Source organism: Loxodonta africana, chromosome 9 (genome assembly GCF_030014295.1).
Source record: "Loxodonta africana isolate mLoxAfr1 chromosome 9, mLoxAfr1.hap2, whole genome shotgun sequence".
NCBI lineage: Eukaryota > Metazoa > Chordata > Mammalia > Proboscidea > Elephantidae > Loxodonta > Loxodonta africana.
Window position 1 is genome coordinate 21,013,024 of NC_087350.1, and position 13,226 is coordinate 21,026,249.

Sequence of the window (13,226 nt, forward strand, 5' to 3'; positions counted from 1 at the left end):
TAAAGTGAGTCCTTCAGTTTGAGAACAAACATCAGACTTCAGCCTAAATCTAGGAAGCAAGATCACACAAGCCAGATACCAACCTAGGAAATGAAGTCTCAAGGATTAATCAAAACTAAAAAGACTTACAGTAGGGAACCAGGGAGGTTAATCTGTAAATGACAAAGTCAGAACAATAAAAGAGGGAATAAACTGTGTAGGTATAGAACTTCCTAATGGAGAGGGAGGCAAGGTGATACCAAGTAATAACAGACTGGTTCAAACTTGGGAAGATAAGGGTAAATTTCAAGGTAACCGCAAAGAAAATTAACAAACCTACTGATCAAAATAAAGAAGAAAAACATATTTAAGATAAACACAAAAATCTACAGAAACAAAAGAAATGAAAAAAAAAATCCACAAACAAAAGCAATTCAGCACCCTAGAGTAAGAGAACAAAGAAAATGTCAGCACAACCAAAAAGAAAGTGCTACAAAATGATAGCGATAAACTCACACCTATCAATAATCACACTGGATGTAAATGGCCTAAATGTACCCATAAAGGGACGAAGAGTGACAGAAAAAAATAGGATCCATAAATATCTTCCCTACAAGAGACACATCTTAGAAACAAAGATATAAATTTATTAAAAATCTAAGGATAGAAAAAAATAAACCAAGCAAAGAGCTACCAAAAAAGAACAGGAATGGCAATACTAATCTCAGATAAAATTGACTTTAAAACAAAATCTACCATAAAAGACAAAGAAGGACATTATATAATGATTAAAGGGATGACCCATCATGGAGACATAACCATAATAAATATCTATGTACCCAATGACAGGGCTACAAAATACATAAAACAAACTCTAACACCACTGAAAAGAGAAATTGACAGTTCCCCAGTAATGGGATGAGATTTCAACACACCACTCTTGGTAAAGGACCGAACATCTAGAAAGAAACTCAGGAAAGATACAGAAGATTTAAAGGTCACAATCAGCCAACTTGAACTCATAGATATATATAGAACACTGCACCCAATAGCTGAAAAGTACACATTTCTTTCCAACACACAGGAAATGTTCTCAGAATAGACCACATCTTAGATCACAAAATAACCCTCAACAAAATCCATACTCTGAGATAATATAAAGTATCTTCTCTGATCACAACGTCATCAAAGTAGAAATTAACAATAGTAAGAGCAAGGCAAAAAAATCAATTACATGGACACTGAATAACACCCTGCTTAAAAACTGCTGGGTAATAGAAGAAATCAAAGGTGCAATCAAATAATTCCTGGAATCAAATGAGAATGAAAACACATTATACCCAAAACTTTGAGAAACAGCAAAGGCAGTGCTCAGAGGTCAATTTATAGCAATAGATGCACATATCAAAAAAGAAGAAAGGGACAAAATCAAAACATTAGTTCAACTCAAACAAATAGAGAACAGCAAAAGAAGCCCACAGCCACCAGAAGACAGGAAATAATAAAGATCGGAGCAGATATAAATGAGGTAGAGAATAGAAAAACAATAGAATCAACAAAACCAAAAGTTTGTTCTTTGAGAGGATTAACAAAATCAACAAACCACTGGCCAAACTGACAAAACAAAAGCAGTAGAGGACACAAATGACCCACATAAGAAGTGAAATGGGGGACATTACAACACATCCAACTGAAATAAAAAGGATCATAACAGAGTACTACGAAAACTACACTCTGACAGATTTGAAAACCTAGAAGAATTCGGCAAATTTCTAGAAACATTACCTACCCAAACTAACCCAAAATGATGCTGAAAATCTGAACAGACCCATAACAAGTGAAGAGGTTGAAAAGGCAATTTAAAAAACTCCCAACAGACTAGAGGAATCCCGGCGATCATGGTCCCCAAACCTTCTGTTGGCCCAGGACAGGAACCGTTCCTGGAGACAACTCATCAGACATGGAAGAGACTGGACAATGGATTGGAGAGAGATGCTGACGAAGAGTGAGCTACTTGTATCAGGTGGACACTTGAGACTGTGTTGGCATCTCCTGTCTGGAGGGGAGATAGGAGGGTAGAGAGGGATAGAAACTGGCAAAATTGTCATGAAAGGAGAGACTGGAAGGAGGGAGCGGACTGACTCATTAGGGGGAGAGTAAGTGGGAGTATGTAGTAAGGTGTATATAAGCTTATATGTGACAGACTGACTTGATTTGTAAACTTTCACTTAAAGCACAATAAAAATTATTAAAAAAAAAAACTCCCAACAAAAAAAAAGCCCTGACTGTGGGGACCATGGTCTCGGGGAACATCTAGCTTAATTGACATAACATAGTTTATAAAGAAAATGTTCTACGTTCTACTTTGGTGAGTAGCATCTGGGATCTTAAAAGCCTGTGAGCAGCCATCTAAGGTACTCCACTGGTCTCACCCCTTCAGAAGCAAGGGAGAATGCAGAAAACTAAAGATACAAAGGAAAGACTAGTCCAAAGGACTAATGGACCACAACTACCACGGCCTCCACCAGACCAAGTCCAGAACAATTAGATGGTGCCTGGTTACCATCACTGAGTGCTCTGACAGGGATCACAATAGAGGGTCCCAGACAGAGTTGGAAAAAAACCTAGAACAAAATTCTGACTAACAAAAAAAGACCAGACTTACTGGCCTGACAGAGACTGGAGAAACCCTAAGAGCATGGCCCCTGGACACTCTTTTAGCCCAGTAATGAAGCCACTTCCGAGATTCACTCTTCATCCAAAGATTAGACGGGCCCATAAAACAAAACAAGACTAAAGGGGCACGCCAGCCCAGGAGCAAGGACTAGAAGGCAGGAGGGCATAGGAAAGCTGGTAATAGAGTACCCATGTTTGAGAAGGGAGAGTGTTGATGTGTCGTGGTGTTGTTAACCAATGTCGTAGAACAATATGTGTACTAACTGTTTAATGAGAAGCTAGTTTGTTCTCTAAACCTTTGTATAAAGTACAGTTAAAAAAAAAAAAAAAAAAACCCTGGCTCAGATAGCTTCAGTGGAGAATTCCACCAAATATTCAGAGAAGAGCTTACACCAGTACTACTCAGACTATTTCAGAACATAGAAAAGGAAGGGATACTTCCAGATTCATTCTTTGAAGCCAGCATGACACTGATACCAAAAACAGGCAAAGACACCACAAAAAGAGAAAATTACAGACCAATATCTCTTATGAATATTGATGCAAAAATTCTCAACAAAATTTTAGCCAACAGAATTCAGCATCATATCAAGTAATAATAATAACATACCACCAACAACTGCAATTCATACCAGGTATACAAGGTTGGGAAACCCTGGTGATATAGTGGATAAAAGCTATGGCTGCTAGCCAAAGGGTCAGCAGTTTGAATCCACCAGGTGCTCCTTGGAAACCCTATGGGGCAGTTCTACTCTGTCCTATAGGGTCACTGTGAGTCAAAATTGACTTGACAGCAACGGATTTGGTTTTTTTTTTAATGCAAGTATGGTTAACATTAGAAAATCAATCAGTGTAATCCACCACATAAATAAAAGGAAAGAAAAGAATCACATGATCATCTCAATTGATGCAGAAAAAGCATTTGGCAAAGTCCAACACCCACTGCTGATAAAAACTCTCAATAAAATAGGTACAGAAGGGAAATTCCTCAATGTGATAAAGGGCATCTATCCAAACCAACAGCCAACATCATTCTTAATGGAGAGAGGCTGAAAGCATTCCCCTTCAGAACAGGAACAAGACTAGGATGCCCTTTATCACCACTCCTGTTTAACATTCTGCTAGAACTTTTAGCTAGAGAAATAGGCAAGAAAAAGAAATAAAGAGTAACCATATTGGTAATGAAGAAGTAAAACTGTCCCTATATGTGGATGATATGATAATATACATAGAAAACCCAAAAGACTCCACAAGAAAACTACTGGAACTAATAGAAAGATTCAGCAAAGTAGCCAGATACAAGATAAACATATAAAAATCTGTTGGATTCCTATACACCAATAAAGAGAATGATGAAAAGGAAATCAGGAAAACAATACCATTTATAATAGCCCCTAAAAAAAAACACACACACACTTTGGAATAAATCTAACCAGGGATGTAAAAGACCTATACAAAGAAAACTACAAAACATTACTGCAAGAAACCAAAAGATATCTACATAAATGGAAGAACATACTATGGTCTTGGATAGGTAGGCTCAACATTGTGAAAATGACAATTCTACCCAAAGCAATCTACTAATACATTGCAATCCTGATCCAAATACCAACAAATTCTTTAAAGAGATGGAAAAACTAATCATTAATTTATATCGAAAAGGAAGAGGCCCTGGATTAGTAAAGCACTGTTGAAGAATAAAGTAGGAGGACTCGCACTGCATGACTTCAGAACCTACCGTACAGATACAGTAGTCAAAACAGCCTGCTACTGGTACAATGACAGATACATTGACCAATAGAGCAGAATTGAGAACCCAGATGTAAATCCTTCTACCTATGGTCACTTGATTTTCGACAAGGCTCCAAAGTCCATCAAAGGGGGAAAAGAAAGTCTTTTTAACAAATGGTGCTGGCAAAACTGGGTGTCTGTCTGCAAAAAAATGAAACAGGATCCATACCTCACACCATACAGAAAAACTAATTCAAAATGGATCAAAGACGTAAATATAAAACCGAAAACTATAAAGATCATAGAAGAAAAAATAGGATCAATGCTAAAGGCCCTAATACATGGCATTAACAGGATACAAACCACAACCAACAACACACAAACTCCAGAAGATAAGCTAGATAACTGGGATCTTCTAAAAATTAAACACTTGCTCATCAAACGACTTCACCAAAAGACCAAAAAGAGAAATTACAAACCGGGAAAAAATTTCTGGCTATGACAAATCTGACAAAGGTCTAATCTCTAAAATCTACAGGAAAATAATAATTAAAAAAAAGACAAATAATCCAATTAAAAAGTAGGCAAAGGAAATGGACACTTCAGCAAAGAAGACATCCAAGCAGGAAATGCTTGAGATTACTAGCCATTAGAGAAATGCAAATCAAAACCACAATGAGATACCATCTCACCCCAGCATTATTGGCATGAATCAAAAAAACATAAAATAAGAAATGTTGGAGAGGCTGTGGGGAGATTGGAACTCTTATGCACTGCTGGTGGGAATGCAAAATGGTACAACCATTTTGGAAAACAATGTGGTGCTTCCTTAGAAAGGTAGGAATAGAAATACCATATGATCCAGCAATCCCAATCCTAGGAATATATTGTAGAGAAATAAGAGTTTTCACGTGAGTAGACATATGCACACCAATGTTCATTGCAGCATTGTTCACAATAGCAAAAAGATGAAAACAACCTAGATGCCTGTCTTGGTCATCTAGTGCTCCTATAACAAAAATACTGCAAGTGGATGGCTTTAACAAAGAGAAATTTATTCTTATTGTCTAGTAGGCTAGAACTCCAAAGTCAGGGCGTCAGCTCCAGGGGAAGGCTTTTCTCTCTGTCGGCTCTGAAGGAAGGCCTTTGTCATCAATCTTCCTTTGGTCTGGGAGCATCTCAGCTCAGGAACCTCATATCCAAAGGACACGCTGTGGTCCTGGCACTGCTTTCTTGGTGGTATGATGTCCCCGTGTCTCTCTCTGCTCCCTTCTCTCTTTTATATCTCAAAAGATATTGTCTGAAGAAACACTATCTAATCTTGTAGATCTCATCAATATAACTGCACTAATCATCTCATTACATCATAGTGATAGAATTTACAACACATATGAAATCACATCAGATGACAAAATGGTAGACAATCATACAATACTGGGAAACATGACATAGCCAAGTTGACAGGTAATTTGGGGGGACACAATTCTATTCATAATAGTGCCCATCAGCAGATGGATGGATAAACAAACTAAGGTACATACACACACTGGAGTACTACACAAAGATAATAGTGATGAATCTGTGAAGCCTGTCACAACATGGATGAATCTGGAGGGCATTATGCTGAGTGAAATAAGTCAACCCCAAAAGGACATATATTGTATGAGACCACTACTATAAAAACTCGTGAAAAAGTTTACACACAAAAAGAAACAAGCTTTGATGGTTATGAGGGAGGGGAGAGGTAGAGATGGAAAAACACTAAGTAGACAATAGATAAGTGGTAACTTTGGTGAAGGGTAAGACAGTACACAATGCTGGGGAGGCCAGCACAACTTGTACAGGGCAAGGTCATAGAAGGTCCATAGACACATCCAGACTCCCTGAGGAACCAAATAGCTGGGTTGAGGGCTGTGGGGACAATGGTCTCAGGGAATATCTAGCTCAATTGGCAAAACAGTTTGTAAAGAAAATGTTCTACATTCTAAAAAAAAAATAAAAATTTGTTTTCAGCTCTGTTTATGTCTATTCTTTTAAAAAATGTTTTAGACAAGAGATGCAGTTTGGAACATTTACAAGTTTAAATAAATGTTAATGTCTTTGCAAGTTACATGAGCTTCACATGTCTGTATAATAGTTTAGACATCTGAGGGGTCTTCACACTTTTCATTCAATTTAGCACCTACAAGTTTCCTTAGAGTCTTGGGCTGTAGGTCGAGGATTCTGTGGACAGCACTCTGAGCTGGCCTGTTGTGGTGAAGAAAGGTATATCACAAAGGAGTTCTTTCTTGGAGGAAGTTCCAAGTCTGAATGTGGCCAATTTTATCTTCTGAAGATGGCCATGATAGTATCTTCCATCCTACATGTTCTTCTACAATGTAGCCTTGCCACTCCCCAGTCAAGAGGGAATCTAAGTCCCTCCTCTTAATCTGGGCTGTCCGTGATGACTTCCTACCCAGTTGAACTCATTGGCAGAGGTTTCATTTTGGGACTAAACCAAAAAAAAAAAAACAAAAACTATTGTCTTGGAGTCGATTCCTACTCATAACGATCTTACAAGACAAAGAAGAACTGCCCCGTGGAGTTTCCAAGGCTGTAATCTTTACGGAAGCTGACTGCCACATGTTTCATCCTAAGAGTCACTGGTGGGTTCACACAGCTGACCCGTTGGTTAGCAGCCCAGTGCTTCAATCAGTGTACCACCTAAGGTTAGATCATAAAAGGCAGTTGTCCCTGAGGCCTGTTAGCATTTTTCTTAGGCTGGATTTGTTCCATTTTGGAACCCAGCCTTCACGCTGAGAGAAGACCATGCCATTGAAGGGTCACATGTTGGTGACCTGGTCATCTACCTGAGCTGAACTGGTGACCAGCACCAACATCTATGACCGGTCATGTGAAAAGCTCTTCGATGTCCAGCTCAAGTCAAGAAATGTGAAAGATAATGTTTTTTGGTGAGCTGTTCATTTTTGGGGTGGTTATGTTTTACACTATAGATAACCAGGACGGTCATTTCCCCTGCCCTCCCCAGTGGTCTCCCTGTGTCCCAAAAGCCCATCTCTGAATCTGGCCCCATCTGAACTTCAACTCATTACTTGTGCAGTTTCTCCAAGCACAAAGTCTCATCCCAGCTCCGACTTGCCAGTCTCAACTAAGATGCCCCTTTATCCTTATGGACTGGCTCGTCTGTGCTCTTGTCAGATTTCCCTTCCTTCTGGGAGTATGCTCTGATCACCTTGCTTCACGAACAGCACCCAGCTCCTTGAGGTTGGGGACTGTCTCCTGCAGTGTGATGACTGGCACATAGTGGGTGCTATGTAAATTTTGGTTGTATCAAGTCTCCATGAGATGGATTGACACAGTGGCTGCAACAATGGGTTCAAACATAGCAATGACTGTGAGGATGTCAAAGTTTTTTATTCTGTCGTACATAGAGTCACTATGAGTCAGAGCAGACTTGACAGCACTTAACAACATCAAATCTAGGTCCGAACCAGGATAGAATTTGTCTTGGAAGCCTCTTAAGTTTTCCTGCTACCACACTTGCTAGCATTGTTACAAAACTCCAACGAATTTCCCTGCAGATGTGACATTTGTCAGTTTAGGTCCAAAGATTAAAATTTGAGCACTTATCAGAGAAGGCCACATTGAGGGGCCAACATGGCACATGGCCCAACACCAGTGGAATTGAACAGACAGAGGCTACTAGAGGCTTTGTGGGCTGAGGTCCCAGTTGTGAATTCTGCACCCTGTTCTTTGTATTTTCTTCTTGAGTGGAAACATGAGACTTCAAAAGCCTGCAGAATGTAGGTAGTTTTTCCTCCTTTCTTTTCTTTGAAGTTTAGGGATTAGGTAACTAGTTGCCATTGAGTTGATTCAGACTCATGGGCACCCTGTGTGTGCAGAGTAGAACTGCATTTCACAGGGTTTTCAAGACTGTGACCTTTTAGAATTAGATCACCAGGCCTTTCTTCTGTGTATCTCTGGGTGGGTTCAAACCCGCAGCATTCTGTGGTTAGTAGTTGAGTGCTTAGCCATATACCCCAATCAAGGACTCTTAAGGATTAAGCAGTTAGTTCTAAATTTGGCCTCTGATTTTCACCCTCATTCCTCTCACCTTCTTCCACCTTCAGCCAGAGTACTGTTTTTGAATCCCAACCCCAAACGTGAGAGCTTATCCTTCCTCCCCTTATGGACCTTAAATCTATTTCTCCAGCTATTACCAGCAAAGACCAAACAGCCCTGGCAACCCACCAGTCTGGTCCTTAGTTGACTGCAGGGTGACCATGTGGTCTTCACCAGCAATTCGGGAAGATGCTCCAGAAACTGGCTGTGACTTTGGTCGTGTAACCTGACTGGGTTATGACTATCCTGGGCCAGATGAAGACGATCTCTAAGGCTGTTTTCAAGGACCTAAACCACATATACATTCACTTTTATAAATTCTAATTTTCTATTTTCTTTATTAAAACAATTTAGCTTGGTCCTTCTGGATCATTTATGAAAATTTGCTCCCTCAAGAGATGGGTCAGGCAGAGCCAATAAGGAGCTAAAAACGTCCACCAATCTGTAACCAGAAATCCAGAGCCCACCCAGCGTCTTCCTCCCTGTGCGCCATTGGCACACGCGGTTACGTCTTCATAGCCCAGTGACATTTCCCCTACATGAAAAATTAAGGCATAAAAACAAAGAAACCCACCTCTGCATGTGAAATATAAGTTTTATTTAAAAAGATAAGACTTTATATACATTTTTTAAATGAAAATTCAAAAGTCTTTAAGCAATGAGACAATATTACAAAACTGTAATTAAAGTAGTGGTAATATTGTACCAGTGTGAAAATGTCACAGAATTCAAATCACAACTTGGATCCTCAAGGATTCAAGTGTTTTATCCCAGACAATAAGGGCTGGTCAGTTTTAAGACAAAAATCCATTATTCGGAAAGGCCATCCTGGATCCTTCATCATCCAGGCCCATCAGGTCACACCGTGGGGTAGCTGGCTGCCCTCGCGATTCCACAGTGGTTGTTCCGGTCTTTGGCTATCTTTATATATCCATCTGCGCCCCAACTTTTACCCCAGCTGAAAGAACAGTAGAACTTCCTTGTTATACAAAGAATCGAGTATATTTTAGTTTCCTGAACAATACCAGCTAATACGTAGAGTGTGTCAGAGGCCACTGATCTCCTGGGCGGCTCTGGACAATCTGTCAGGCTTCAGAGAATCAGTAGGCAGGTGCTTATTGTGTATAAGCTGTTGAGTCCTAAACCTGCACATAGCTTGGATATCCTGACCTCCAATAAGACCTGATTTCACAGAACTGTGAAAGAGAAGACCCTTACGGCCAGGTGTATTTCAGAATTTAGAAATGTAACATTAAAAATACCATATTAATACTGTAGCAAGCCTGGGACAGAATCTTATAATCAAATATTGATAATTTCTGTGTTCACCTAAGTGGGAGAAAGACTTCCAGGATTTTAGAATTGGGCTGAAGGGCTTGTGGACCTGTATGCAGGTCCTGATTCGTCAATTTCAGTTATAAGTATTAGAATTATTTAGCATTTTTTACCTGTTCTTGACAAGCCAATATTTATTTTTATCTGGGTCTGTTCCTTCAAAGCCATAGCCAACCGCTAGAACGCCATGGTTCACAGTGAGGCGGCATGCGGGATCGAAATAAATGCCTGGAAGAGAAATCAGTGCCAGGGTGAGAAGCCCTAGGTGAACCATGGCACTAACCCATCCTATCAGCCACGTTAAGGGAGACATCTTTAAGTGCAGGGAAACATCAGAATTCCAGGTGGGATTGATTCTTATCAAGGTTCTGGGCATTTATGCACTCAGCTAAGACTAGCAAAAATACAAATTAGTGCAATCCCTTCTTTAAACAACTTGCTAAGAGGTAGAAAAGAGTTCTCCTAGAAACGTTGCCATTTGACTGCTAGTATGCCACTCTAAGGGAACAGCACACACACACACACACACACACACACACACACAAACCAAACCCACTGCTGTCGACTTGATTCTGACTTATAGCGACCCTATAGGATAGAGTAGAACTGCCCCATAGTGTTTCCAAGGCTGTGTAGCCTTTAGGGAAGCAGACTGCCACATCTTTCTCCGGTGGAGCAGCTGCTGGGTTTGAATTGCACACCTTTCGGTTAGCAGCTGAGCACTTAACCACTGTGCCACCAGGATCCCTTAAGGAAACAGCACAGAACACAAAAATACTTTAGCCAAAAGGTTTTAATTACAGGAGTAAAACCCTTTGGGAAAATTCTATAGATCTAACAACTATAAAATGGTAGCTTTCCGATTTTTCTGCCTAATGTCTGCAACAACAAGAAAGATGCTTACCAGAACTGTAGAACTGGAAGGAAACCTGGCCTGCGTCAATAGCAACAGAGATAGGACCCACGGTTGCCACTGCTTTCATCAGTGCCTTCTCCTGCGGAGGGATGTCCACGAAGCCAGTGTCGTTGGCAGCTGAATACTTGGGATTGTAGCGACAGTCCTGCGTGTCCTTTTATAAGTAAAGAGGAAAGAGACGCGAGCAATAACTGCCACCCACCTTTTGATGAAGATGAGTTCTAGGACCCCAGGACTCAGCAGTCTGCAGCTTAATGATTTCCAAGTCAACCTTGTTATAAAGTAGCCCAGGTAGTAAAATATAATTGGTTGGTTTGAAATTGCAAATTCACCTGGTGTCTCCTCAGTGACATGGTCCAGAAAGAATTTAGTGAAGGGGGAGGTATGTGTTACCCTAAGACCAACCTGGACTCCAAGTATGGCTATGGCTTTTGTTTCTCCCTGTGGAGAAATTCATTCTCCATGTAACATGAAAGAACTGCTAGCTATAGGTTAACTGTCTAATCAGAGAACTGTGCAAAGGCTAGTAATTTATGGTGACAGTTCGCAGCTGCAGATATAAAGTCTACTATCTGAAATGTGAATGCTGAATAAGGCATCTTATCCTAGAAATTGTTCAGCTTTCCAAAGAGCTGGGATGACAACCAGATAAGGAGCTTCACGTACTGTTGCAGTATATGGATAGGACTCCTCTGAATCAAGGCCTCCGTTGTCCTTAACATACTGGAAAGCATTATCCATCAGGCCACCATTGCAGCCTTCATTGCCTTCACGCCAAGAGCAGTCCACCAGGTTCTGCTCACTGAGTGAGACAAGTTTGCCAGTTTTCCGGAACATCTGTCCTTCCAGGGCACCAGTTGCACTAAAAGCCCAACAAGAACCACACTGACCCTGAAAAGGTAATTTTAAAAGTTGTCAGTTTACAAGACAAACAGAAAGACTCACCCAAACCCATTGTCATCGAGTCAATTCCTAATCTTAGGGACCCAATAGAACAGAGCAGAACTGCCCCATAGGGTTTCCAAGGCTGTAATCCTTACGAAAGCAGACTGCCACATCTTTCTCCTCTGGAGCAGCTGGTGGGTTTGAACCACTGACCTTTCATTTAGCAGTCGAGCGCTTAACCACTGTGCCACTAGGGCTCCTTCAAAGACTGACAACAGCCCATAAATCTGAACGCTCTCAAGAAAAAAAAAAAAAGTGAACTGCATGTCTCTCCGCTGAGTAGCAAAGAGGTCAATTCCTTTTTGGCTTTTCTATTTTTTACTCGAGATAGATCTGAGTCTGAATCATGACATACCTGATCCTTCACAGGAGTCACATAGCCTTTCTGAGTCCAATCCACAGATGTGGGGATATGACCAAAGACAGGTTCATAGAACAGCTTCCCCTTCTTGTGTTTCTGGCTTTGAAAGCCGTTCATCAGCTGCCTGAATTCTTCATTGGTCTTCAAAGAAAAGTAAGTAAAATGTTGAAAAAGCAAGAGAGTATTTTGTTAAAATACTGAGGAGATGAAGTACAGAATTAAGCCATCAATAAATGCCACACTCACCTTGTCCCCAAAGGCATTCATGGCCATGGTGAAGCCATGTTTTCCTTGGCTGTACTCCTGATTGTGCCGTTCAATCATCTTCATATTCTTCTCCCATACTGCTCTCCTCCAGTCTTCTTCATTCTAGAGGCAAACATAACAGATTGTCTTTAATTCCCCTTAAAACCCAACCCTCCTCACCAAGTGGATCAGCAGATGGAAGAGAAACCACAGCCAAAGACAGATCTGTGCCTCTGAGTGCTGGACCTGTCCACGCCCGCACTGCACTCAGGAACCGGCACCATGAAGTTCAGCCTTGGAAGAGCTGGCCCCTAGAAGCTCCCATCTGGCTCCGAACTCCCAACAAGCAGGGACCATTGTCTCTGGGACCCCTCCGGACAGTTTCAGATGATACCAACCACAGCATATACTTTCTTGTACGTTGACCTCCACTGGTTCCATTGCGCATCTAAACTTTGATCAAATTTTGGAGCAGCTGAGGCTATACCCAAGCAAAGGGCAGCCAGAAAGAGTGAAAGGTTCATGTTTCAAAAACCTAGGAAGGGAAAAGAAATGAACATCTGAGTAACTATTTGTTTTCAAAACCCATCTTACTCCCTCCTGAAAAGTTACAGCCACCAAGGTGAAGTGAAAACGTTTAAATTATCTTCCCAAGTGTTATGGATTGAGCTGTGTCCCCCCAAAATATGTGTTGTAAATTCTAAGCTCTATGCCTGTGGTTATAACCCCATTTGGGAATGGGTTGTCTTTGTTATGTTAATGAGGCAGGATTAGTGTAGGGTGTATGATAAAGGACATGAAAGGAGCAAGCAGAAGAGAGATTGGGTAAGGCAGATGCCAAGACATGTGGAAATCTCCAAGAAATCAGGACGCAGAAGCTGAAGGAACATGGACCTTTCTCCAGACCTTTCAGAG

General features: G+C 40.8%; 1 protein-coding gene across 1 annotated transcript; it reads right to left on the bottom strand.

Annotated features, from left to right (window-relative positions):
* Positions 1 to 9,139: 9,139 nt before the first annotated feature.
* LOC100665585 (procathepsin L-like) lies at positions 9,140 to 12,964 on the bottom strand. The gene is made up of 7 exons (XM_003407739.4): positions 12,710 to 12,964; positions 12,312 to 12,434; positions 12,060 to 12,206; positions 11,426 to 11,650; positions 10,748 to 10,913; positions 9,957 to 10,071; positions 9,140 to 9,466 (listed from the first exon to the last, which is right to left on the bottom strand). The coding sequence occupies exons 1-7, from the start codon at positions 12,833 to 12,835 to the stop codon at positions 9,367 to 9,369; spliced, it is 1,002 nt and encodes a 333-aa protein (XP_003407787.1). The 5' UTR covers positions 12,836 to 12,964; the 3' UTR covers positions 9,140 to 9,366.
* Between the last annotated feature and the right edge of the window lie 262 nt (positions 12,965 to 13,226).

Bases quoted from the DNA above. Each gene is read 5' to 3' on its own strand.
- LOC100665585 (XM_003407739.4), bottom strand. From the start codon at position 12,835: ATGAACCTTTCACTCTTTCTGGCTGCCCTTTGCTTGGGTATAGCCTCA. The intron at 12,207-12,311 runs GTGAGTGTGGCA...TTTTCTTTGAAG, and splicing joins TGAATGCCTTTGGGGACAAG to ACCAATGAAGAATTCAGGCA. The intron at 9,467-9,956 runs GTAAAAAATGCT...CTGTTCTTTCAG, and splicing joins TATTGGCTTGTCAAGAACAG to CTGGGGTAAAAGTTGGGGCG.